The following is a 23,977-nucleotide window of genomic DNA, read 5'->3' as shown; positions in this document are numbered from 1 at the left end:
TTATTCACAGTGCCAGTTCCCACGTTTGTTTGTCTGTCTTCAGTTCTTAAGTGAAGTTATTGTGTGAGGAGACTGAATGACCTTTCTGTCAAAGCTAGAAATAGGAGCTTTGTACCCTGTTCCCAATCACACTGTTTGTGTGAAGAATGCCTTCATCTTGGGCATCCCATCCTGGGTCTGACTGGAGACGAGCCATTTTTGGTTCTGCAGAGGCTGGAAAACACTGGCATTTATCATAGCTGGGTCACCTTCCCAGGGTGGTCACATCTGATTAACAGCCTTAAGAACGCTTTCACCTGGAAGCCAACTGAAATCAAACCACTAAGCCTTGGCTTCCATCCCCCAGGCACATACTTAAGTTTTGTCATGATTCAATTACCTTCCAAGTGGGACTAAATACGTGGGCTCGACTGAGATTTAGAAAATGATAATGTTCCCTGTAAGAAATTTGAATGAAGGTAGCACGAAAGAGGAGGGTGCCCCATTTCAGATGGTATTAACTCCCAGACCTAAAAAGATTACTTCTAGGTATACAAGATTCCTTCTAGATGAGAAAGAATTTCTAGATACGTAGGATTCCTTCCAGATGCAAGATGACTGCCAGCTGTGTGGTGAATTTACACCTCTGTGGTTCCTCTTCTGGGTTCAGAGTCCTGGAACAGCCCATGACAAGGTGGAAAGCAGCCCCCCCCAACCCCCCGGAAGAGCAAGCTGCTTAGGGTCTGACATGAGCCAGATTCTGTCCCTTGGAGCACGGCTTCACAGTGTGCACTACTTGAGGTAGATGAGCAGTTAATGTGCTGAATTTCTATTTGTTTTAAGCTTTTGAGGATAATGAGATATCTAACACATGTGCTGCTTTCCAGGGTATCCTCTCCCTACCCTAAGAGCACAACATTGGTGACCAATCCTATGACATATTTTCTAGAAAGTGAACATGGCAGCATACAGGAAGACAGGGAGGTAGGATTGAGGCAAAAGCGTTATCTAAATTGTATAAAATGAGCACCTTTTCAGGTAGCTTCAGGTGCTTTCCCTGTTTTATGCAAAGCGTCAGGTTGCTGAGAATGTTGGAAAGCTTTTTTCTTTTCAAGTTTATTTCTTTATTTTGAGAGAGACAGAGACAGCACAGGTAGGGGAGGGGCAGAGAGAGGGAGAGACAGAGAATCCCCAGGCAGGCTCTGCAACATCAGCATGGAGCCCAATGTGGGGCTCAAACCCACGAAACTGTGAGATCCTGACCTGAGCCAAAACCAAGAGTCAGACACTAGTCTGACTGGAGCCACCCAGGCGCCCCTGGAAATCTTTTCATAAGTGGGGGGATATGGCACTATTTACATTGGATTCATGAAGTAAACAGAAAAAAAAAAAGAGATCTGGAGGATGAGAATGGAATCCTACCAAAGGGGCTTCCAAAACTTACGGAGTCTGGTCTCCTACCTCTGGGCAGAGCACCTCACCTGGCCTGGAGTGACAGGCTCAATGTTGTGCATGTAAAGCAATGTCACCATCTCCCTCAGATCAGAAGGTCATGCTTTCTCTGGGCCATTCTGCTCCTTCTCCTACCAGTGCAGGGGAGGCCTGGGGCCACTGGGACCACATCTCCAAGATCAGTTCAGTGCCTATTCAATCCCCTTGTGTCTTAGCCCCCACAGAGGAGATATGGCCCTGCCCTCTGGGCTCACAGACCAGAGGGAAGAGACATTGTGAGAGAGAACCCTAATGACATGGGTAGTGTATGATGATATGTATAAGGCGACCTGAGGACAATAATTAAGCCTGCCTGGGGAAGGGGTGGTGAGGCAGTCCTTCTGCCAGGGGCCAATGTCTCCAGGACCAAGAGGCAGTGACCTGAAGTTGGCAGAACTATAACAGGAAAAGTATGAACAGCAAGCTTCCTGGTGCAGGTTCCCAAGGGGCTGCTTGTCTTGAGGGAGGAGAGAAGGTTTAGAAGTGGCCATAAGAAGGGCACCTGGGTGGCCCAGTCCATGAAGCATCCAACTCTTGATTTGACTCAGGTCATGATCTTGTGGTCTGTGAGTTTTTCTGAGTTCAAGCACCATGTTGAGCTCTGTGCTGACAGCTTAGAGCCTGGAGCTTGATTCAGATTCTGTGTCTCCCTCTCTCTCTCTGCCCCTTCCCCCCTCATGCTGTCTCTGTATCTCTCTCTCTCTCTCTCTCTCTCTCTCTCTCAAGTGAAAAAATCATTAAAAAAATTTTTTTAAACTCTCCCAGGGTAGGAAGGTGAGACAAATGGACAGAATTCTGATTTGCATGTCTTCTGGCTAAAGGATGCTGTATCCATTTTCTGTTGCTAAGTAGAAAATTACCACACAGTTAACAGCTACAAATTTATTGTCCCGCAGTTTCTGTGGATCAGCAGTGTGGATGTGTTAGCTGGGCCCTCTGCCCAGGGCCCCTCAAGCCTGAAATCCACTTGTCAGGGACTGCCTTCAGCTGGAGGCCCAGCTAGGGAGAGATCTACTTCTGAACACCTCAGGTTATTATCAGAATTCAGTTCTTCACAGCTAAGTAACTCAGATTCCAGTGTGCTTGATAGCTCTTGGTGGGGGAAGCTCTCAGCATCTGGAGACCACTCTAGAGACCTAGGTGCTTGGCACATGGCCCTCTACACAACATTCCAGTTTACTTCTTCAAGACCACCCAGGGCATCTCTTTCTTCTCTCTTCTCCCTTTTCCCTCTTCTCCTTTCTTCACTCATCCCTTCTCCTCCTTTCTTCTCTCTCCTCTCTCTGACTTTCTGCCTCTCTGACCATCAAATCCCTTTTTAAAACCCTCACCTGATTAGGTCAGGCCCACCCAGGATAATCTCCCTTGGACGTCAATTGAGAAGTCAACTGATTACATATACAAAACCCCTCACATGGCCAGGAAATGTAATCTAGTCATAGGGGTGGCATCCCACCCACACTCAAGGAGAGAGGATTCCCCCAGGAGGTGGGTAACTTGAGGCCACCCAAGAGGTCTGCCTACCACAGATGCGATGTTGTTATTTGAAGTTTGACAATCCTGCTATGCTTAAAGATCCAGACTGGGAGATTAAATCATGTAGAATGTATTGTGGTCAAAGGGATTTTCTCAACCTCCTCATGTGCCTTTATTAGCCATTTCACTTGGATAAGTAGTATGTTTGGGTTGAATCCCACTCTTGATGGTTTCAGGTTTCAAACAGCATGTTTTTGAGTCCTCTGAGGAAAGCAGACCCTCTTATTGGGCTCTCTTGAAAGGTGTGGTATCTGAAGTGGGGTGGAGTAGGCACTATGACACTGTGCTTTTGATAATAATAGCCACAATGTATTTTCATAGCATCAACAGTGTGCTTTGTGCAGTATTTGGCATTATTGACCTCCACATCTCCCATCAGCTGCCTGTTTGATATCCATCCACTTTACAGGTAAGGAAGGGAAGACTCAGAGAAGCATCTCCATTCACCTGTTGTGACCTAGCCTGTAAAATGGCAGAGCCATCAGAAACTGGCTCTAGGTGCCTCCCACCCTGCTCTTTCCACCACACCTCTTCAGCTCTACTCAGAACCTTGCAAACTGTCACCTTTTCCCTCAGGCTGTTTTCTGCTGAGTTTTTCATTCCAAATAATAATTGCATGATTTCTTAATGTTCTTAAAAGGGCAAATCACCAATACCAGAGAAAATCTCCAAGGGGTTGCTCTTTGAGAGGCCAAATATGAAGTAAGCAGCAAAGTTCATTCAGTCATAGAAGAACATATTGCTGATGGCATTGAGCTGAAGCATTGGACAAGGAGACAAAGTGAGGGGGCCCCACAAATTACAACAGCTCCCAATCTTTGCATTGACATGTGGTGACTGATCCCAGAGTTTAATAATGTGTAGTAATAAATGAAACTCATGTGATATATCTAGTGGACGGATCTCATACGATCAAAAAAAACTCATTATCACTATTGTTTTGTCACTGTTCTCATTTTTATTTGTGTGAGGAAAAATAAAGCAACAAAACGGATTCGATTTGGCAATCCAAATATTGGAAATAAAAAGAAAGTGAAGGAGGGTATCTAAGGAATGGTTAGAAAACAGAATTGTCAGATGATTTAAAAAGTGGTAAAATAAAATTGATGGTGGCTGGATCTATGAGAAGCCAGTCTATCAACAATTCAGTGTAGAAATAGGAAAAATGTTGTGTTGAAATATACTTTAGTTACAGTATGTGTTAGTGGTTTTATGACTTAGTCTTATTTTTATTGACTTTATAGTCTTATTTTTATTGAAACTGCCTTTTCGACATTTCAGAAACACTCCTCTGCAGTGTATGGGGAAATTAATGTGGAATGTAAATATTTGCAAAGTGGGGTTCTTATCCAGCAAGCACGAGCTCTCCGGAATCTTACCCCCTGGGTCTTTTCTTTTGCCTTCAAAATGCCCTCTCAGGTGCCAGCGTCTTCCAACTGTCTCTGTCTTTTGATGTAGTCTCCAGAGCTAGGCCCAATACCCTTTTTTTTTAATAAACTCTTCATTGAAACATAACACACATACAGGAAAGTATGAAAACAGTTCAGTGCATAACAACACATTCTATAACAAGGACTCCTATCTAGAAATTCAGATCAAGAAAGCAGACTTCTGGGGCACCTGGGTGGCTCAGTCAGTTAAGCATCTGACTTTGGCCCAGGTCATGATCTCATGAGCCTGCTTCAGATCCTGTGTCTCCCCTGCCCCTCCCCCCACTCGTGTTTTCTCTCTCTCTCTCTCTCTCTCTCTCTCTCTCTCTCTTTGTCTCAAAAATAAATAAACATTTTAAAACTTTAAAAAAAAAGAAAGCAGACTTCTATCAGCATAGATTTATTTGGCCTCTTTGTGAACTTTATATAAATGGAATCATAAATGAGTTAAATCTGGATTCTTTCACTTACTATTAAGCTTGTAAGATTCAGTCATATTGTTAAGTGTAATTATAATTTATTCTTACCACTCTTGATATTGCAATGTATGCATCTATTCCAAATTATTTATCTGTTATATTGTTGATGGACATCTGGTGCCTTAGACCAGCCTGCCATAACAAAAAACAAAAAACAAAAAAACAAAACAAAACAAAAAAAAAGAAACAGAGACTAGGCAGCTTAAACTATAGAAATCTATTTTCTCACAATTCTAGAGGCTGGAAATCTCAGACCTAGGTACCATCCAAAGCAGTTTTCTCAGTGAGGACTCTCTCTGGCTTGTAGACAGCCACCTTCTGGCTGTGCCCTCATGTGGCCTTTCCTCAGGACATAGGTGCAGAGACAAACAGAACAAGCTCCCTGGTGTCCCTTATAAGGACATTAATCCTTTCAGATCAGGGCCACAACCTTATGACCTCATTTAACCTTAATTACTTCCTCAGAGGCCCCATTTCCAAATACAGCCACACTAGGGGTTAGGGCTTAAACATATGAATTGCAGGGTTGGGGCGGTGGGTAATTCAGTCCATAACATTTGGGTTGTCTCCAGTATTTTATTATAAATAGTGCTGCTGTGAACATTCTTATACATGTTTTTGGTAAACATGTGTATACATTTCTGCAGAAACATACCTAGGGGTGGTATTGCTGAGTCATAGGATTTTACACATGTTTAGCTTTATAATATTTTTCAGCAGATGTACCAGTTTGCTCCTCTACTGTCTAGAGTTCTGGTTGCTCCATATTATTTGTCTTTTCATTTTAGTTATTGGTGTTAAGCTCACTAGTTTTGAATGTATATAGGATCTGTGATGATGCCTCCTTTTTCATTTCCCATGTTGATATTTAGTAATTCCCTTTTATTTGCATTAATAATATTGCTAGGGACTTAAAAATTATACTTATCTATTCAAAGAATCTATTTTGGCCTCTGTTGGATTTTTTACTGTACATTTATTTCTTGTTTAATTAATCTCTGCTCTTTATTTTTTTCTTTCATCTTCTTCCTTTGGGTTAAATATGCTACTCTTTCTCCTGGCTTCAGGAGATGTAAGCTTATGCCATTATATCTTTGGCAGTACGCTATAATGCAACACATCTCTCTGCAGTGTCTCTCTGCAGTGCTTTAGCTGAATATTACAATTTTTGATGTGTTGTTTGCTTTATCATTCAATTTAAAACATTTTCTAATTTCTCTTGCAATTTTTGTTCTTTAATCCCTAGGTTATTTGGAAGTATATTGTTTAATGACTAAGAAAATGTGGGATATTTTAGTGGTTTTTTTCTAGCTTCCTCTATAGTCAAAGAATATACAATGAATGATTTCAGACATTTAATTGAGACTTGCTTTATGACCCAGCATATGATGAAGTTTGGGAAATACTCCCTGTGTGCTTAAAAAAATTTTGAATTCTATCCTTCTCAGGTATAGTGTTTTATATGTGTTAATTATATCAACTTTGTTGATTTTGTTGTTCAGATCTTCTCTATCTTTAACTGAACTTTTATCCATGTGTTCTACCAGCTACTGAAAGAGGTATGTTAAAGGCTCCCCTGTGATTGTGGGTTTGTCTATTTCACCTTTGATTCTATCAACTTTTGTTTTATATACATTGAAGCTACAGATTTAGACTTGTTATACCATCCTGGTATGATATGATTTTAGTTTTGTTTTTATGTGCAGGCCTGATGGCAGTTAACCCTCTGTTTTTATTGGTCTGAAAGTGCCATTATTTCCCATTCATATCTGAGGGATATTTCTAGGCTTTGCCAGTCACATAAGTCTCTATCACATTTTCATTCTCTCCTCTCTCCCTCACACACACCCATCTCTCTTTTCACCCTCCCTCCCTTCCTTTCTGTCTGTCTGTCTGTCTGTCTCTCTCTCTCTCTCTCTCTCTCTCTCTCACACACACACACACACACACACACACCACTCTCTCCCTCCCTTCCCGTCTCTCTCTCTCTCTTTCTCTCTCTCTCTCTCTCTCTCTCTCACACACACACACACACACACCACTCTCTCCCTCCCTTCCCGTCTCTCTCTCTCTCTTTCTCTCTCTCTCCCTCTCTCTCTCTCTCTCTCTCTCTCTCACACACACACACACACACACACACACACACACACACCTTTTAAATATACAAAAGACATTCTTAGTTTTCAGGCCATATAAAAATAGACCACTGGCCATATTTCACCCACAGACCAAAGTTTACTGACTCCTGATCTATATTATTATCCTCTACTTTGGATTTATTTACTGTGTTCCTTTCCTAACTTCTTGAGATGAATATTCAAGTCATTAATTCTTAATCTTTCTTCTTTTCTCTCATAAGTATTTAAGGTTATTAATTTTCCTCAATTACTATTTTAGCCACATTCTACAAGTTTTGAAATATAGCATTTGTGTTATTGTACAATTCAAAAGTATTCTTATTTTTATTTTTATTTATTCTTTGACCTATGAATTATTTGAAGTATTTTTTGACTTCTAAATATGTGGAAAGGACATTAAATATTTCTGGTTGCTTTTGTACTATTGATTTCTGCCTTAATTGTTGTATAGTCAGAGAACATGATCTGTTTGACTTGAAATTTATTGAGACCTTTTGCTTTAACGACCAGAATATGATCTTTCTGTCTTCTTAATGTCACATGTCTTCTTGAAAAGAACATAGTCTTCTATTGTGGACTGCATTATTTTATATATGTACATTTGGTCGTTTGTTATGTTGTTAAAATCTGTGTATTTATTTTTTACTGGAACTCTTAATTACTGATGCATGAGAATTCCCCATTATGATTGTGCATTTGTTTATATCTCCTTCTATTTTAATGGATTTTTAAATCGATTTGTGTCATTAAATACAGCAACTAAAGTTATGTCTTCCTCATGAACTGAGGTGCTGAACATTTTAAAGAGAGCTTATTTAGTGTTTAGTGTTATTTAACACTAGTAATGCTTTCTTTCCTCTCAGTTTATTTTATTTGATAATTAATTCAGTTATCCTAGCTTTCTTTAGGTTAAAATTGGTCTGAAGCACCATTTGCCATACTTTTGCATTTAGTACTTTTGTATTCTCATGTTTTAGATATGTCTTTTTTTAAATTACTTCATTCTTTTCCTCTTTCTATTATTGAGAGGTTACCCTAATTCATATAACATGTATATGAATCACATCCCAGATTCATCAACATCTCAACCTATACCCAGACAATACCGAGACCTTAGACTAGTCTAATTTTATTTGCACCCTCCCTCTTCTTGATTTATAAGTTACTGTCATTTATTTTAATTTTATGCTTTACCCTCATCAGACATTATTATTGTTGTTTTATACAGTCAGTGTTTATTTAGACTTATCCATATATTTACCATTTGTGTTTCTTTTTACTTCTTACATATTAGCTCTTCCATTTGAAGTTCATCCTTTAGAATTTCCTTGGGCATCTTGCTGATTTTACTCTCTTCATTTTTATTAGTCTTAAAATGCCTTTGTTTTACCTCCATTTCTGAAAAACATTTTTTCTAGACAGAGTACCCTAGGTTGCCAGTTATTTTCATTCACCACATTGAAGATATTGCATTGGCTTATTTTCCTTTTTTCTTTTCTTTCTTTTTTTTTTTTTTTTTGAGACATCGGCTGTCAGTCTGCTACTTTGAAGATGATTTTTTTCTATTCTACTTTAAGATATTTTCTCTCTCTTATATTCTGTGGTTTCACTAGGGTATATCAAGGAGTAAACTAGTTTTATTTTTCTTGCTTGGAATGTCTTACATTTATTAAATCTTTGAATTTATTTCTATATATTTTTTCTGAAAAATTCCTCCATTGAGATCTCCTCAGTATTGCCTCTGAATTTCAGTTAGACAATGTTAGAGTTTTCCAGTCTGTTCTTCATGTCTACTAGCCTGTCTTTCATATTCTTTCTTTCCCTCTTAATTACATTCTAAATAATTTCTTCTGACTTAGATTCATATCTTTTTTCTTTGACATTGTCTAATTCAATGTAAAACTGTGTTTTATTTCTATTATCCTCTTCCATTTTTTTTAAATTTTTTTAATGTTTATTTCTGAGAGAGAGAGAGACAAAGCACAAGTGGAGGAGGGACAGAGAGAGAGGGAGACACAGAATCTGAAGCAGACTCCAAGCTCTGAGCTGTCAGCACAGAGCCCAGTGCAGGGCTCAAATTCACAAACCATAAGATCATGACCTGAGCCAAAGTCAGATGCTTCACCGACTTCACCCAGGTGCCCCAATCCTCTTCCATTTTTAAGTCCTATTTTTATTTTCCAAATCTGTTTCCTATGCTTTGGTCTTAATTGTTTCCTTCTTTTATGTCTTTTAAACATTTTAAGCATATTTGTTTATAGTCTGTAGCTGTACATTTTTATCTTCAAGTTCATAGGTAGCTATGACTTGGGGTCTATAACTCTTATTCATGATGTCTGCTTTCCTGTTGGGTTTGTAATTTGGGGTTGTGAGCAGGATATTATCCATGGGAGTCTGATGGCCTGACTTGAGGGTGTTCTCAACCATGTTGAGTGATATATTTGTTTCTTTGTTTATGCCAGACTCCCAAAGGAAATTACCATCCTATAACCAATCTTTATGTTAATTTCTTTGCTTAGACATTTCAAGCCACAAATCAGTTTTGGCTCAAGTCAGAGCCAAGTCAATAGTTACAACATGTCTGGAAAGAGTTGTTTTATTTTGTTTTGTTTTGTTTTGTTTTGTTTTTCTGCTAAGCCCAGCCTATAAGAGACATATTTCCCTCTCAGCTTCCTTTGCCAGGAGGAAAATAATTTCTGATCTTTACACTTAGGGGATAGTTCTTGAGGTTCCTAACTTCACGTGGTGTGAGGGGGATCCCTGGTCCCAATTCCCCACATCACAGAACCTCAAAGCCTTTTTGCAGATTCTTGTGAAGTAATTAAACAGGCAAAATATCTTCACCCACAGGAGATGCAGAGTTGGTGCATATTCTAATTTCATTCCATATTTGTATTTTGGTCATTGGGGATTGACCACACTTTATTTCAGGCTTGGATATACATTTCAAAGGAGTGTTGACAAGGAGGATTATTTCCTCTGACTCCTTTTTCTCTTTAAATCTGTCCCTCCCACTCGTTTCAGGAAGAGGGGCTTCTGTCTTCTAATGACTGAGGACAAAACATTCAGCTCCCGCTTTCTTGGCTGTTCTTTACACATGCACACAAGATCATATTTCAAATTGGGTTCTCTAAGTATGACAAAGAAATTAAGAATAATTAAATAGAGAATAACAAGTAAAAATCAATATGAGGTTTTAGGGATATGAGAAATAGTAAAGTGTTCTTAAACAGTCATTTTCTTTGGTCTTTCGGACATGATAACCTGTAAGGCCACCTTGGCTCCTCCTCTTTTCTTATATTCCTAATGTGATTCCTTTTCCCTCAGACTTATTAAACTTTTTTCTTTAAAGCGTCTTTCTACCAATACTACAAATTAAACAGTGAATGTAGGCAAAAAGTTTAACTTGATTCAAGGGTGTAATTTGCATTTCTGGGGACCTCTAGTAGGGTTTCTCAAGCTCTCTGTACTGACAGACCATTTTTTAAGCTTTCAATTCATTCTGAACCAATACTTTTATAAATTCAATGAAAGTATAGCAGCAAGGCCCATTGCTGTACAAGCTTCTAAACAGCTCCTCTAATTTCTGGTCCTTGCCTCATTGTGCCTCAGAAGACCTCACGGGGCAGCCCTGGGTAGTCTGAGTGCAAAGAGTCTCCCTTAGACTTCTCCATAAATGCAAAAGCAACTCTTTGCTTACCCTCAAAAGGACCTTGGTATGTGAAGGTACTTTTTAATCCAAAAGGGTGTGGTTCACTTATTCACTCATTAGATTATGCATAAATACATTCCTTACTGTAACCCAGGTTTTTGGACCTGTTTTGAGAAAAACACATATATGGTACTTTCTATATGCCAAGCCCTGTTTTAAGTGCTTCCCAAATAGTAAATAACATATTGTTCATAAAAATTCTACTCTTTTTCAGAAGAGGAGACTGAGACATTAGTCAAAATAACTTCTCCAGGTCACCCTTCTAAAAAATAGTGAAACTGAGATTTGAACTCAGAAAATCTAGTTCCGGGTCCCTGTGCTTAACCACTCCGCTGGCTACCTCTCTGAGCCCTTGACTATCTCATACTCTGGCCTCAGATCTACAGGAGTAGGATTTCCAAAGCCTACTTTTTGGGTGAATAATTCATTATGTCCCCATTGTCAACATGAAGCAATTGGTCATTATCGCACAGAGCTCTGAATTGAAAAGTATGAGTGGTCTTCTGTTTCCTTTGTGGAAAGACTGATGATTGATTAGCATGTCTGCCTTGAAAAGGATGATGATTTATTAATGCTGTCCTCATGGATGCAAAAGGGGATCGACCTGAGACACATCAGAGAAATCACCTGTAAGCTTCAGGGCTCTGTGTCTCTGAAAAATACAAAAATTATAACCAAACTGTAAAAATTCCAACTCATCTATTGAAGAGAAAAATTTAGTAAAACTAGTCACTGCACCAGTTAGATTCCCCCCAAGTGTGTTTAACTGAATTCAACCACTTTTTAAAAACTAAATCAAGACAAATGAGTTAATTTATATAGATATTGTCTTTGGCACCAGAATAGAGTTTCTCCATTTACAAGTGTAAAACCAAAACAAACTCACATGGCATTCTTTTTGTTTTAAACATTTTCAAATCTGCAGGAAAGCTGAAAGATTAGTACCTATTTACTTTGTGGCCAGAGTCACCAGTTTTCAGTTAGGTCATGTTTGCTTCAGCTTTTTTTTTCATTCTATTTTTACTGTGAAAGTGTTGAAAAGTGCCAAGGGAAGCACACCTACCACACAGAACCTGGCCTCTAACTTTTTTTCTGAACCTTTTGAATGTGTATTGTAAGTATCTGAAAATTCTCCTGTGAAGCCAGAACACTGTCACTCCTTAGAAAAATAAACATTTATTTAGTATGCTATCTAACATAGAGTCTGTATTCACATTTTCCCAATTAGCCCCAAAATCTCATTTCTAATTTTTTTTCATTCCAAGACCCAACCAAAATTCCTACGTTGCTTTTGGTTATATCTCTTTTGCCTCTTTTAAAGAATATGCCCCTATCTTTTCTTTTGTTTTTAAGATAGTGATTTTTTTCAAGGGTACCAGCCTATTATTTCATAACCCATTCTTGAATGACCCAATGGGACTTATTCCCCACCACATCTCCCCAGGGGCCATATGACCCTGGCTTACTCTCCCAGTTCCTGGAAGAGTCATTGGAACAAAGAGAGGTCAGAGCAGTGGACTGTCTGATCTGTGTGCTCTATGGGAAAAGAAAGGGAATGGTCCCTCTCTTCCTGAACACTGGCAATCCCAACAAGTGGCATTGTGGGCAGAGACAGAAGCAGAAGGGAATGGAACAAAGGGAGAGAGGGAGGAAGGAATATGAGAAAGAAGGAAATAGCATGGTTTTGATTGTGGGAACCAGAGGCAGAGGAATAAGCCTCGTGCACAACACACATTTTTCAACCTTTAATGTATCTTTTTTATGTTCTATAATGCAAAGGTCACCAAAGTCATGTAGTGGTACTGCTGGGGAAGGAGGAATGAGAATGAAAACTGGGGAGACACATCAAGGGAACTTCAACTTAATCTTTAATTTTTTCTTTTACATCAAAAGGCAAGAGCTGAAGTAAATATGACAGAGGGTTCAAGGGTTCACAGGGGCCTGGTTCTGCATGATGGGTGTACTTCCCTCGGCACTCTTCAAAATTTTAATAGTAAAAATGGAATGAGGTGTGCCTGGGTGGCTCAGTCGGTTAAGCATCAGGCTCTCAGTTTCGTCTCAGGTCTCATGGTTTGTGGGTTTGAGCCCTGCATGGGGCTCCACGTTGACGGCTCAGAGCCTGCTTGGGATTCTCTCTCTGCCCCTCCTCAGCTCTCATGCACATGCTCTCTCTCCCAAAATAAGTAAACTTAAAAAAAATGGAATGAGAAAATCAAGCAAGACACAGCAAGAGCAAGAGCCAGAAAAGGAGAATGAGCAACCCTTGTTTCTCTAAGGAAGCATAGTAGAAAGACTAGGTCTATGACTTCAGAGTAACAAATTTGAGCTTCAGCTCCACTACTTATTTGAAGAATATATTTTTTGAAATCATACCAGCTCACAGAAGTTAAAACTGTCTTGCCGACAAACTCAACCGTGTCCAAGTAAATTAGATCAGCTTTGTTCATGATCTGATTTTGCCCTGGAAGAGCAATGGCCCCTTTAAGATTCAGTGCACCCTGGCATGTTCATTGACTCCCTGAGCCTGTTTCCTTGTCTGTAAAATGGGAATGTGCACCCTCCCATGCAGAGCTGAGTGATTTATTGTCAGCCCTGCAGTGAGCAGGAGACACTAACCCAAACCAGCAGGACCTTCAGCCAAGAATCCATCACTATCCCACAGAACAGGAAGTCTGAGGACAGGAAGCTCGTGGTAAGGCTGGCAGCTCCTCAGTGTCAGCAAGGACCCAGATTTCTGCTCTTCTATCCTCAGCAGGTCAGTGCTGCCTCCATTCAGGATACAACATGGCTGTAGATGCATCTGGCAACATATCCTCACACAACAGCATTCAGGGAAGGGATGGAGAGGCCCTGTCTATGTTCCTTCTGAAGGATGAACAACACTTTCCTAGTAGCTGCCCCAGCAGATTTCTTTTCCATCTTCTAGGCTGAGTGACAGTATGTGGCCACACCAACACGGTCCCTGGCAAGGATCATGGAATTGCATGTATTGTCTTGTTCCTAGCAACATTTGTTCCACAGAACAGGGAAGGAATCTTGTCTTCCCTAAAAAACACCAGACATAGCAGCGTTCTATGAGCAAGAATGGAAGGGAATACTATTAGATGAGCATACCATGGAGTCTGCCCAGTAATGCAGATCACCTGCCTCATTAGCATATCACCTCCCTGTCCTTCCTCTGTTTCTCTGCTAACACCCCTGTACCCACTGGCTCTTGAGAGGAGCCTCTGTCAGCCTCAAACAAATTCAGAGGATGAATGGGGCCATCCCACTTTAATATTAAATGTGTTGGGTTTTCAGGTGACAGCTGCTCTGTTAATGCTGTGCGAGAATCTTGTAATTTTCTTCCGTTCTGTGGCAACCCAGTTTTAATGTCTCCCAGCCTGGATGTTTTAAAAGGCTTTGAAAAAGTCAGGTGAGACAAGTTGCTATTTCATAGCCTGGAAGAAAAAGAAGTTACCAACTGATGGCATGTTATTTCTAATTGTGTCTATGACTGGTTATCCAGTGGCACTGTCAGTTAAGACCCTTAATTGCATTTCTCATTTAGCTTTAATAAGATGATTTGCAAGTGGTGAGAATACACCAATTTGTTAACATAAGCATTAGCATCATCAATAATAGAGGCTTGTCCATTTAATTTTGTAGTGTTAATTTCAGTACATGTTTTCATTTAGAATTAAGGGTACAATTATTTTATATGAATAAAACCACTTACCATTAAAATCCAGTTACTGAATCTTAACCAAGAAGCACTGTAGAGGAGATAGGTATCCAGTTTAAACACATTATTGACACGGTTTATTATATTAAACTTTGTTAATGTGGTAATCTGTTAAGCAATAACTCTCCCAACTCTGGACTAAATGTACTTTTGAGAGCCTTAACACCCAGCATTACTTGTAACTCTTGCCCTTCATATTTCGTTATTGATGACTGAAAGCAGTAACACCCTTTATTAAAATTAATTCTCAGTAATGACAGAAGGCTTGTTGGAATGTAAATAGTGTGATGCCCCCCAGCGCTTCCAATCCTATTAGTATTATTCCCTTTCTTAAAAAAAATAACCAAATGTTTTCACAACTTCTTGGAAATATCTATTAGAAACATTCTCACTTGATGGAAATTCCACAGAGTTGAAGGCCCAAGAGGTGGCTTTTATATTCTGTTCCCCAAATAAAAAATAATATGTCACAAATACCATATGGTAGCCTGATATAGTCAAAATGCTAAAAGGAAAAAATCTACAACCAAGAATACTGTATGTGGCAAGATTACCATTCGTATTTAAAGGAGAGATAGTTTCCCAGACACACAAACACCATATTATTTCACTTATATGTGGAATCTGAAAACAAAACAAACAAAAACAAAATGAACAGACTTAAATACAGAGAACAAGCTGGTAGTTGCCAGAGGAGAGGGGGGAGGGGGATGGATAAAATAGGTAAAGGGGATTAAGGGCTACACACTTCCAGTTATAAATCATGGAGATGAAAAATACAGCATAAGCAATATAGTCCATAATATTGTAATAACGTTGCATAGTGAGAGATGGTGACTACATTTACTGGGGTGATTATTGACTAATGTTTAGCATTGTCAAATCACTGTGTTATACACCTGAAACTAATATAGCATTGTATGTCAACTATGGTTCATTAGAAAACAAAGATACATCAACAGTAATTTCCCATAACATTAGAAATATAAGATAAGGGGCATCTGGGGGGTCAGTGAGTTGAGTATCCGACTCTTGACTTCAGCCCAGGTTATGATCCCAGGGTCGTGGGATCAAGCCCTTCTTCAGGTTCCTCACTGAGTGTGGAGCCTTGTTAGGATTCTCTGTCTCTCTGTCTGTCTCTCTCTCTTTCAAAAATAAAATAAAAACATTAAAAAAAATTAAGTCACCATAAATGTGTGGGTCTGTTCTGGTCTGTATATTTTGTCACATTGATCTAGTTGTCTCTCTTATATGCACACTGTCTTGATTACTATGGCATTATAATCAGCTGTCAAATCAGGAACTGTAAGCCCTCCAACTTTGTTCTGCTTCAAGATTATTTTGGCTGTTCTAGGTTTTTTTTTTTTATCCATGTAAATTTAGAATCAAGTTGTCAACTTCTAAAAAGTAGCTTCTGGAGTTTTGCATGGGGTTTTGTTAAATCTATAGATCAACTTGGAGAGAATGCAGAATCATTAAGGAGTTCAGTTTATGTGCACAATTACCCTCTCCACTTATTTAAATCTTTACATTTTCTCAGGAATGTATTATATTTTTATAATTTTCAGTCTAGATATAACATTTTTCATGATAGTTATGTCTAAGTATTACATTTTTTATTTCATTTTCTAAATCATATATTGCTACTTAATAGAAATATAAATGATACCTGTAGATAACCTTGCTTCCTGAGATCTTGCTAAATATAAGTTCCCTTATTAGGCTTAGGAGTGTTTTGGTAGATTACTAAGTATATTCTATATAAACAATTATGTAATCTACTGATAAGTGCAGTTCCATTCATTTCTTTTCTATCATAACGTCTTACCTTATTTCACAGGTTCAGACCATCATCAATATTGAGTACTGTTCCCCATCTGAGGTTGAAATCATCCAATATCTTACTATTAAGTATCATGTTAGCTGCAGGCTTTTCATAGGTGACCTATACCAGATTGAGGAAGTTACCTTACATTCCTGGCAATTTCAGTGTTGAAGGATAGTTTTGCTGGGTATAGAACTCTAGATTGGAAGTTATTTTCTTTTGGCACTTTGATGTTCTCATTCCACTCTGTGTAGGCTTATATCACTATTCCTCTAGGTATGTAATAGTTCTCTTTTTCCTCTGCTTTTAAGAGTTTCTCTCTAATTTTCTAATTTTCACTGTATGCCATTTACTTTGTATTTATTCTTTTTGGAATTTACAGACCCTCTAAAAATTGTGTCTTTAATCAATTTTAGAGAATTCTTGATGATTATCTATTCAAATATTGCTTCTGCCTCATTTTTTCTATTTTCTTGAACATACTAATTATAGTGACTTAAAGTCTCTGTCAGATAACTTCAAAATGTGGATAATCTGTTTGCCTTTTTCTGTTACCCCATTTTTCCCTTTTGGTTTTCAGTCAGTTACTCTTGGGGTTTATTGTTTGGTTGGTTTTTGTTTTTTTGTTTTTGTTTGGATTTGGCATACCTAATAATTTTTTGCTTGCCTTATAGACCTTGTGAATATAAAATTTCAGAGACTCCAAATGATGTTGTCCTCCTGTAGGACAGGAGGGCTCACCCTTAACCTTCTGTGGCTGATTACCTTACTCTGGTCACAGAACGATGAGTTGAGGCCGGGTTTCAGTCCTGGTAAGGCTCAGGCTACGTTGTGTTCATTCCTGTTCTTCTAATATTTTCAACCTATCCTATTGTATTTTGTGGGACCTTCCTCCCCTGATGGATAGTAAACTTTGTATTTTATGAGGCCTATGTTTTTTGTCAATAACTGTGAGATGTCCAAAGTTTTACTTGAAAGCTAATAAATTAGCCTTCCATGGCTTCATGGATGCTGGCAGAAACCCTGAGACTTCTCAGTCACAGGAGAAAGATTCTGTTATATTTGAGGCATGTGCAACATCTGGGATATCCCACAGGAGCATTTTTCTTCATGTGGAAACCTACAAGGTGGTCCTAAGAAGTAAAACATGATCAATGTACTTCCCTCCCCTACACATTCTGCAGTCTGATATGTTCTTTCCCCACATGCTAGAGTTGTTGCTTCTCCCCTCTATCACAAGATTGGCATATGCCATCACAATGCCTGTAACTTACCTATTTCTTTTTCAATCTCTTCCTAATCACAACTGTACCTCTCATCCACAAAGGTTAGCCATAAGAAGGACAAAGTATTTTTATAAAACTGAATCATAACTAAGTATGAATCCCCTAGGTTCCCTTTTGGCTAAACTGCCACCCAGAGGGTGTGCCAGACAGACCAGCCTAGGGTTTCCACTACAGAAAAGAAAGAAGCAACATAGCTATAAATGGCCAGGGAGGAATTGAATTTTCAAAACAGGTCTATATAACTCCTATACTGTTCATCTTGCTCATTACCTAGAAAGCAGTTGAAAGGGTAGTCCCCTTGGGGGACAGCCACATTCAGTGAACAAACTGCTTTATTAAGGTACTTCTATTGACTGAATGTTTTTGTCCCCCCTAAATCCCTATGTTGGAACCCTGATCCCTAGTGTGATGGTATTTGGCAGTAAGGCCTTTGAAAGGTAATTAAGTTTAGATAAGGCCATGAGGATGGGGCCCCCGTGATGGGATTAGTGTCCTTACAAAAGGAGGAAGAGATCAGAGCTCACTGTCCACCATGAGAGGATACAGCACGAAGTCTGCCACCTGAAAACCTGGAAGAGGGTTCTCATCAGGAACCACATCAGCCAGCACTTCAGTCTGGGACTTTCAGCCTCTACAACTGTGAGAAATAAGTGTCTGTTTTTTAAGCTACCCAGTCTGTGGTATTTTGTTATAGCAGCCCAAGATGACTACTTTTCTTGATTTTCTCATTGATTTCTAATCTATTTTTATTATGACCAGAGCACATACTATGAATGATTTCAAATCCTTTGAAATTTGTTGACACTTTTTTATAGCTCAATATGTGGTCAATATTGGAAAATATTCCATGTGACTTGAAAAAAAAAGTGTAATTATTTTGCAGTCTGTGGGTGAAGTGTTATATATATGTCAAGTTATATATATGTCAAATTCTTGAATTCTATTTAATCTCTACTGAAGTTTTTGTTTGTTGAGTCTATCATTTATCAAGAGAATTTGGTTAAAAACCTCCAGTTTTGAATTTGGGGTTTGTTTATTTCTCTCTTGAGTCTATCAATTTTTGCTTTATATATATTTTAGACTAAGTCTTAGGTATATACACATTAAGTGTTGTTATATTTTCCATTTGACTTTATTGTGCCATCTTTATGAAATATCCATTTATCCTGTGCCTTAATAATGTCACCTACATCTGATATCAATAGGACTTCACTAGCTTTATTTTTGCTTTTTTTTTTTGATTTTTCAAAGTTTTTTTAATTTATTTATTTTGAGAGATGGAGTGAGAGCTTGAGGGGGAAGGGGTAGAGAGAGAAGGAGAGAGAGAATCCCAAGCAGGCTCCATGATGTCAGGGCAAAGCCTGATGTGGGACTCAATCTTATGAACCACAAGAGCATGACCTTGAGCCGAAATCAAAAGTCAGACACTTAACCAGCTGAGCCACCCAAGAGCCCCTTTGCCTAGTTTTTGAATGTTGTATCTTTCTCTACCTAGTTACTGTTACATTTCTGTGTCATTATGTTTATGGTGTCTTTTGTCAGCAGCATATACTTGTTTTTTTAAACAAGGTTGACAGTATCTTTTAATTGGAGTATTTAGCTCACTCACATTTAATATAAATACAGATATATTTTGGTTCAAATCCATTATCTTGCTGTTTATTATGTTGTGTTTTATTGTGTCTCCTTTTTCTTCTCTTTAATATTCTTTTGAATTATTGAAGAATATTTATTATTCTGGTTTCCCCACTACTTGCTTGTCAGTTATACATTCTTTTATTATTCTTGTAGTGGTTACCCTATAGTTTCCAAAGCCCACTGTCAAGCTATTAGAATTACTTTAAGTTGGCCCTTTTACCACTTCCTGGTGGTCAATGTAAGGGTCTTAGGATTTATGTCATTTATTACACATTTCTGTATTTTGTGTTATTGCTGTCATGTGCTTTAATTCTACATATACTTTAATCCTCAAAAAGGAATTTATGATATTGCTTTAAACAGCTAATATTTATTTACATTTATCGACATACATGCCTTTTAAAGCCCATTTATTCCTTCTTTGCACCCTGCAGTATTCTCTACTGAATCCCTTTAGTATTCTTTACTGCAGGTCGGATGGGTTCTCCTTTTCTGTTCATCTGATGTCTGGAGTTGTAGATTGGTAATAACTTCCAGAATAGGGTAGAAGCACAGGTTCTCCACTCTGCCTCTGTTGACACCTGTGAAGGCATGGGCTTCTTGTACTGCTGGGAGGGAGCAGAGGAACTTCATTGCCACCAGAGAAGTGTGAAAGGCCAAGTTCTCCATATGTTCTCAGTTGGTGGGGGGTGGAGTCCATATTATCACCCAGCAGGGCTGAGTTGCTGGCAATGCTTTCAACATTCTCTGACACCATCTGGCACTGGGGGAACGGGTGGTGAGTAGCTCATTATGTCTCTTAAGGTTGGAAGTTTCATCTCCCCTCTTGCCCTTTGCTGGCAGAGACGATGATGAGGTATAGTTTCTTCTGTGGCACTTGACTGAAATAGAGCAGTTACTGTCTGTATTCCTAAGCTGCCTCTTTCCTTGAATACTGTCTAGAGAGAGTGTGATTCGTTTGCCCCCACTGGTGTCTCCAGGTTGCCAACTTCTCCAGTACCTGGTCTGGGATTTGGGGGCAAAAAGAAACTCCAGAGAGCCTACCACCATGTTGCTTCTCAGATCCCAAGTTTCCCGGTCAGTCTGCCCCTTCCTCCACTTTTAAGTCTTCCTGTGTTATTTTACACATGATGTCCATGATTTTTAGTTGTACTTAAGATAAGGAATAGGAGAAAGTATGTCTACTCCATCTTCCTGGAAGCAGAAGTCTCTGGATGTGTTAATGAGATTTAACAGGAATATACCTAAGTAGCTATAATGGTTTGGATGTGTTAAATTAAATGTAAACCATACTTTTGGAGGTATGTATGCATCAAAAAAGGATGGTATAAGAGAAAAAAATAACTTTCAGAAAGAGAAATTGTGTTCAAGGAAATTACACACAGAGAAAGTGTGTGTGTGTGTGTGTGTGTGTGTGTGTGTATGTGTGTGTGTGTGTGTGTGTAAAATGTTCCCAAATTCAAGGAGAAAAGGCTTTGCCCTTGAGTGTCTTAATCCTCTTGCTAATTGATGGGAGGATTTGACCGTTTCTTATCTTAAAGAGAAAATAGCCATAATGTTCTACTTTCCCACTGAAGTTTTCTAGAACCCTCTCAAAAATCATCTGCTGATATCTATGCTTACTTAGCAAACATTCAAATGGTCTATTCTGGGATTCTCTTCTAAAGTGAGCTTCTGTTTCAGGTCGCCTGAACTGGTGGTCCACCGTGTGCACGAGCTGTAAACGGCTTCTTCCTTTGGCCACTACAGGAGATGGGAACTGCCTTTTACACGCCGCCTCTCTGGGTAAGCTCTACAACAGAGACAGAGGGTGGCAGCACCCCAGGCCTGCTCTGCTCATTGTTAAAGGACAGACCTATGCTAAGTAGAGCCATGCACATCACTCAGCTGGAAGAGTCCCCAAGGGATGGAGACCACAATTCAGCCCTTCTTGTCAAGTAGTTGGCAGGCTTGGTGAGAACACAGAGCACACATGAGAAAAGACCTATATGTAAAAATATAAAAGAAAGAGGCCTAATCATGAGCTGCAGTGATGGGGATTAGACATCATGACCTAGAGCAATAAGAGGACTTCCTGGAGGAGGCAGGATTTTACTGAGACTTGAAGGACTTGAAATAATACAAAAAAGGACACTTCAGGTAGGGAGACTGCATGGAAAAGCATGAAGGCAGGAATTAACAGGATGTTTGGAAGCAGGTCTGAGCTTGGTTGGGCTTGAGCAGGAAGTTTGAGGAGCAGTACATTAGGTTGGGTAAGTACAGAGCCACCACACTGACAGCAGTCCATGCACATGGACTGACAAAAAGACGTAGATATCATTTGGGGAAATCATAGGGGAATCTATGTAATTGGAATATAAAGCAGAGAGGTCAGCAACCTTCAGCAGAGTTGTGTGCTTCCTGGTTGCAAAAAGCCATCCCAGCAGGTGCACAGGCATGAGTGGCACTATTTGAATAACTGAGGGCCCATGGTAGACTTTCTGGAAGCTCAAGCACCCCTTCTAGACCCAGCCTTATACACATAAAGCCAGATCAGTTTTAACAGACAGGGCTGGATTTGTGCCAGGGACCCAGGCATCAAGAGCTGGCTGTCCTCCTCAGTCCTATAATGAAGGATCTCTCCATAGATGGGACTTTCAAATGAGAATATTCTTAGTTGGCATATTGGAATATTCCTTGTTGGTCAAACTCCCCTCCCCAGGTAAATACAGTTGATGCTATGACCCAGAGCAAGGGCTGGACCCCAAACCTCTCTTTGGCCCTGTGGTGAGGCCTTTCCAGCAACAAGTGGACAGAAGTGAGATGCCTAAAACCCACAGAGGGAAATGCATTGGGTCTGCAAAGGGGCCTGAGAGCCTCCGGGGAGAATGGAGCCCCAGAGCAAGGGGCCACATTCCACAGGCTTGGCCAGGGGTGATGGGGGACACAAAGGCTCCCACCTACCTGCTTCCTTTCCATTCCAGAGAGAACACATTTCTGTTTGTTGGCATTATAAAAGTATTCCACATTCGTCACAGTAAGAAAATAAAAATCAACAATTCTACCACCCAGAAAGGGCCACTTTTAATGTTTTGGTGTATTTTGTCTCTTCTTCCAGTGAAATTATGATCTCACAGTGTTCACAGTTTGGAATCCAGCATTTTTCCCTTAAAATCATATTGTGAATTTCTTATGTTTTGGTAGTTGTGTCATATTTCATCACAATGTATTAACTATTCCCCTGCTGTGGAACACATTTCTTCACTTTGTTGTGTGTAAAATCTGGAAAGAACGCAAAAGAAATCTCTTATCTTTGTCAAACAACTGCCTCATTACAAAGGAAATGCCTTTGGCCCTCAGAAACTGAAGTGTGCAGAGGCACTGCTCCTCTCAGCACTACAGGTGGGCAAAGACACAAATCAGGTCACATGCCACTGTGGTCTGGTCTAAGGGCAGACGTTTTCTCAGTGAGCACAGTGGGCCTACTGTCTGCCTAGGAAGAGAAAGCCTCCCATGGCCAGCCTTGTTCCAGCTGCTGAAGAGGCTGGGCCATGGCTGAGTCTGGGGCTCATGGCCAATTGGTTCTTTTCTCCTGGCACCTTGTTTTCCTTTTGTACTCCAATTGCTAAACCCCACAGGGAGGGGCAGCACTGCCCAAAGCAGCCACACAACACTGACCAGCAGTGCTTGTTAAACCTGCAGACCAGGCCTGACACTGACCTAGGGTTGGGGGGCACACACAGAAATGACAGTAATCCTAAAGCCAGACTCGTAAGCAAACATCCATGGGGCAGAGAGACCCTCTTTGCAAGAGAGACCTGAACAAGGAGCCGTGGAGTCCAGCTGAGACTGGACTTGCCCTACCTGAGAGAGTCCTGAGAGGCGACTACAGGCAGGTCTGAGGGATGAGTAAGATCAGCTTGGCCTGTTTATAACAGAAGCATTAATGGCCACTGCCCTCTATGTTGTAGAAAAAGACAAAAGCCTCTCTTGATGGAAAGCCCATAGCAGCCCCTGGTTATTGCATACCTTTGCACTAAAGGATGCATGGCCAGATTGAGCCTTTAAAGATTAGGTCAGTGCAGGTCACTCCTCTTATGAAAGCTCTCCAGGGGCCCTCAGCTCACTTAAAAGTCCACCTTTTCACTCTTCACCTTGTCTGCTTGATTCTCCCCCCAGCCACCTTTCCCTCTTGCCGTTTCTCAAGTATTCCACGTGGGTGCCCCTTGGGGCTGGTGCCTGGCCTGTCCCTCTGCCTGGAATGGCAACCCAGTTCCCTCCTATACCCACTCGAGTCTATGCTCTGATGTCTCCATTCACACCATGACCAATGCCAACCAGCATCCCGTTGGCCTGCTTCATCTCCCCTTATGGTGCCGCTGCCCCTGAGGTGGTTTGTTATGTGCTAATTCAATGGCTGCTCCACCTTCCCCCAGTGTGTGCTCTGTGAGATTTTAGGAACTTAGTCTGTCCTGATTGCTGCCGTGGGTATTGCCAATGACCAGAATGGTGTCTCATCCCTTTCATGAAATGAGTTCAGAATTAATTAAGTAGAATTAATGCCATTTAATTAAATGGATGGATATGGATGCATGGATGGATAGATGGATGGATGGATAGATTCCCCCACTCTTTCCCCACAGCAAGAGCTGCACCTCTCATTACTATTTGTTTCATTTGTTGAGTCTCTTGACCACATCTGACCTTCCCCAAGAATGTACTCAGAAATGGTTGGTTTTCCTTATAATCCCTCAATACCC

The 23,977-nt window shown here is 40.0% G+C and overlaps 1 protein-coding gene across 1 annotated transcript in view; it reads left to right on the top strand.

Annotated features, from left to right (window-relative positions):
- Positions 1–23,977, top strand: part of OTUD7A (OTU deubiquitinase 7A) — a 368,821-nt gene that overhangs the window by 299,259 nt on the left and 45,585 nt on the right. The window contains exon 7 of the mRNA XM_042988268.1: positions 20,922–21,023. Within this exon, the coding sequence (XP_042844202.1) occupies positions 20,922–21,023 (102 nt within the window). The remainder of the gene's footprint in view (positions 1–20,921; positions 21,024–23,977) is intronic.

The sequence above is a fragment of the Panthera tigris genome, chromosome B3 (assembly GCF_018350195.1).
Source record: "Panthera tigris isolate Pti1 chromosome B3, P.tigris_Pti1_mat1.1, whole genome shotgun sequence".
In the NCBI taxonomy this organism is placed as follows: domain Eukaryota; kingdom Metazoa; phylum Chordata; class Mammalia; order Carnivora; family Felidae; genus Panthera; species Panthera tigris.
Note: the sequence above shows the minus strand (reverse complement) of the source record. Positions and strands in the feature narration are given on the sequence as shown.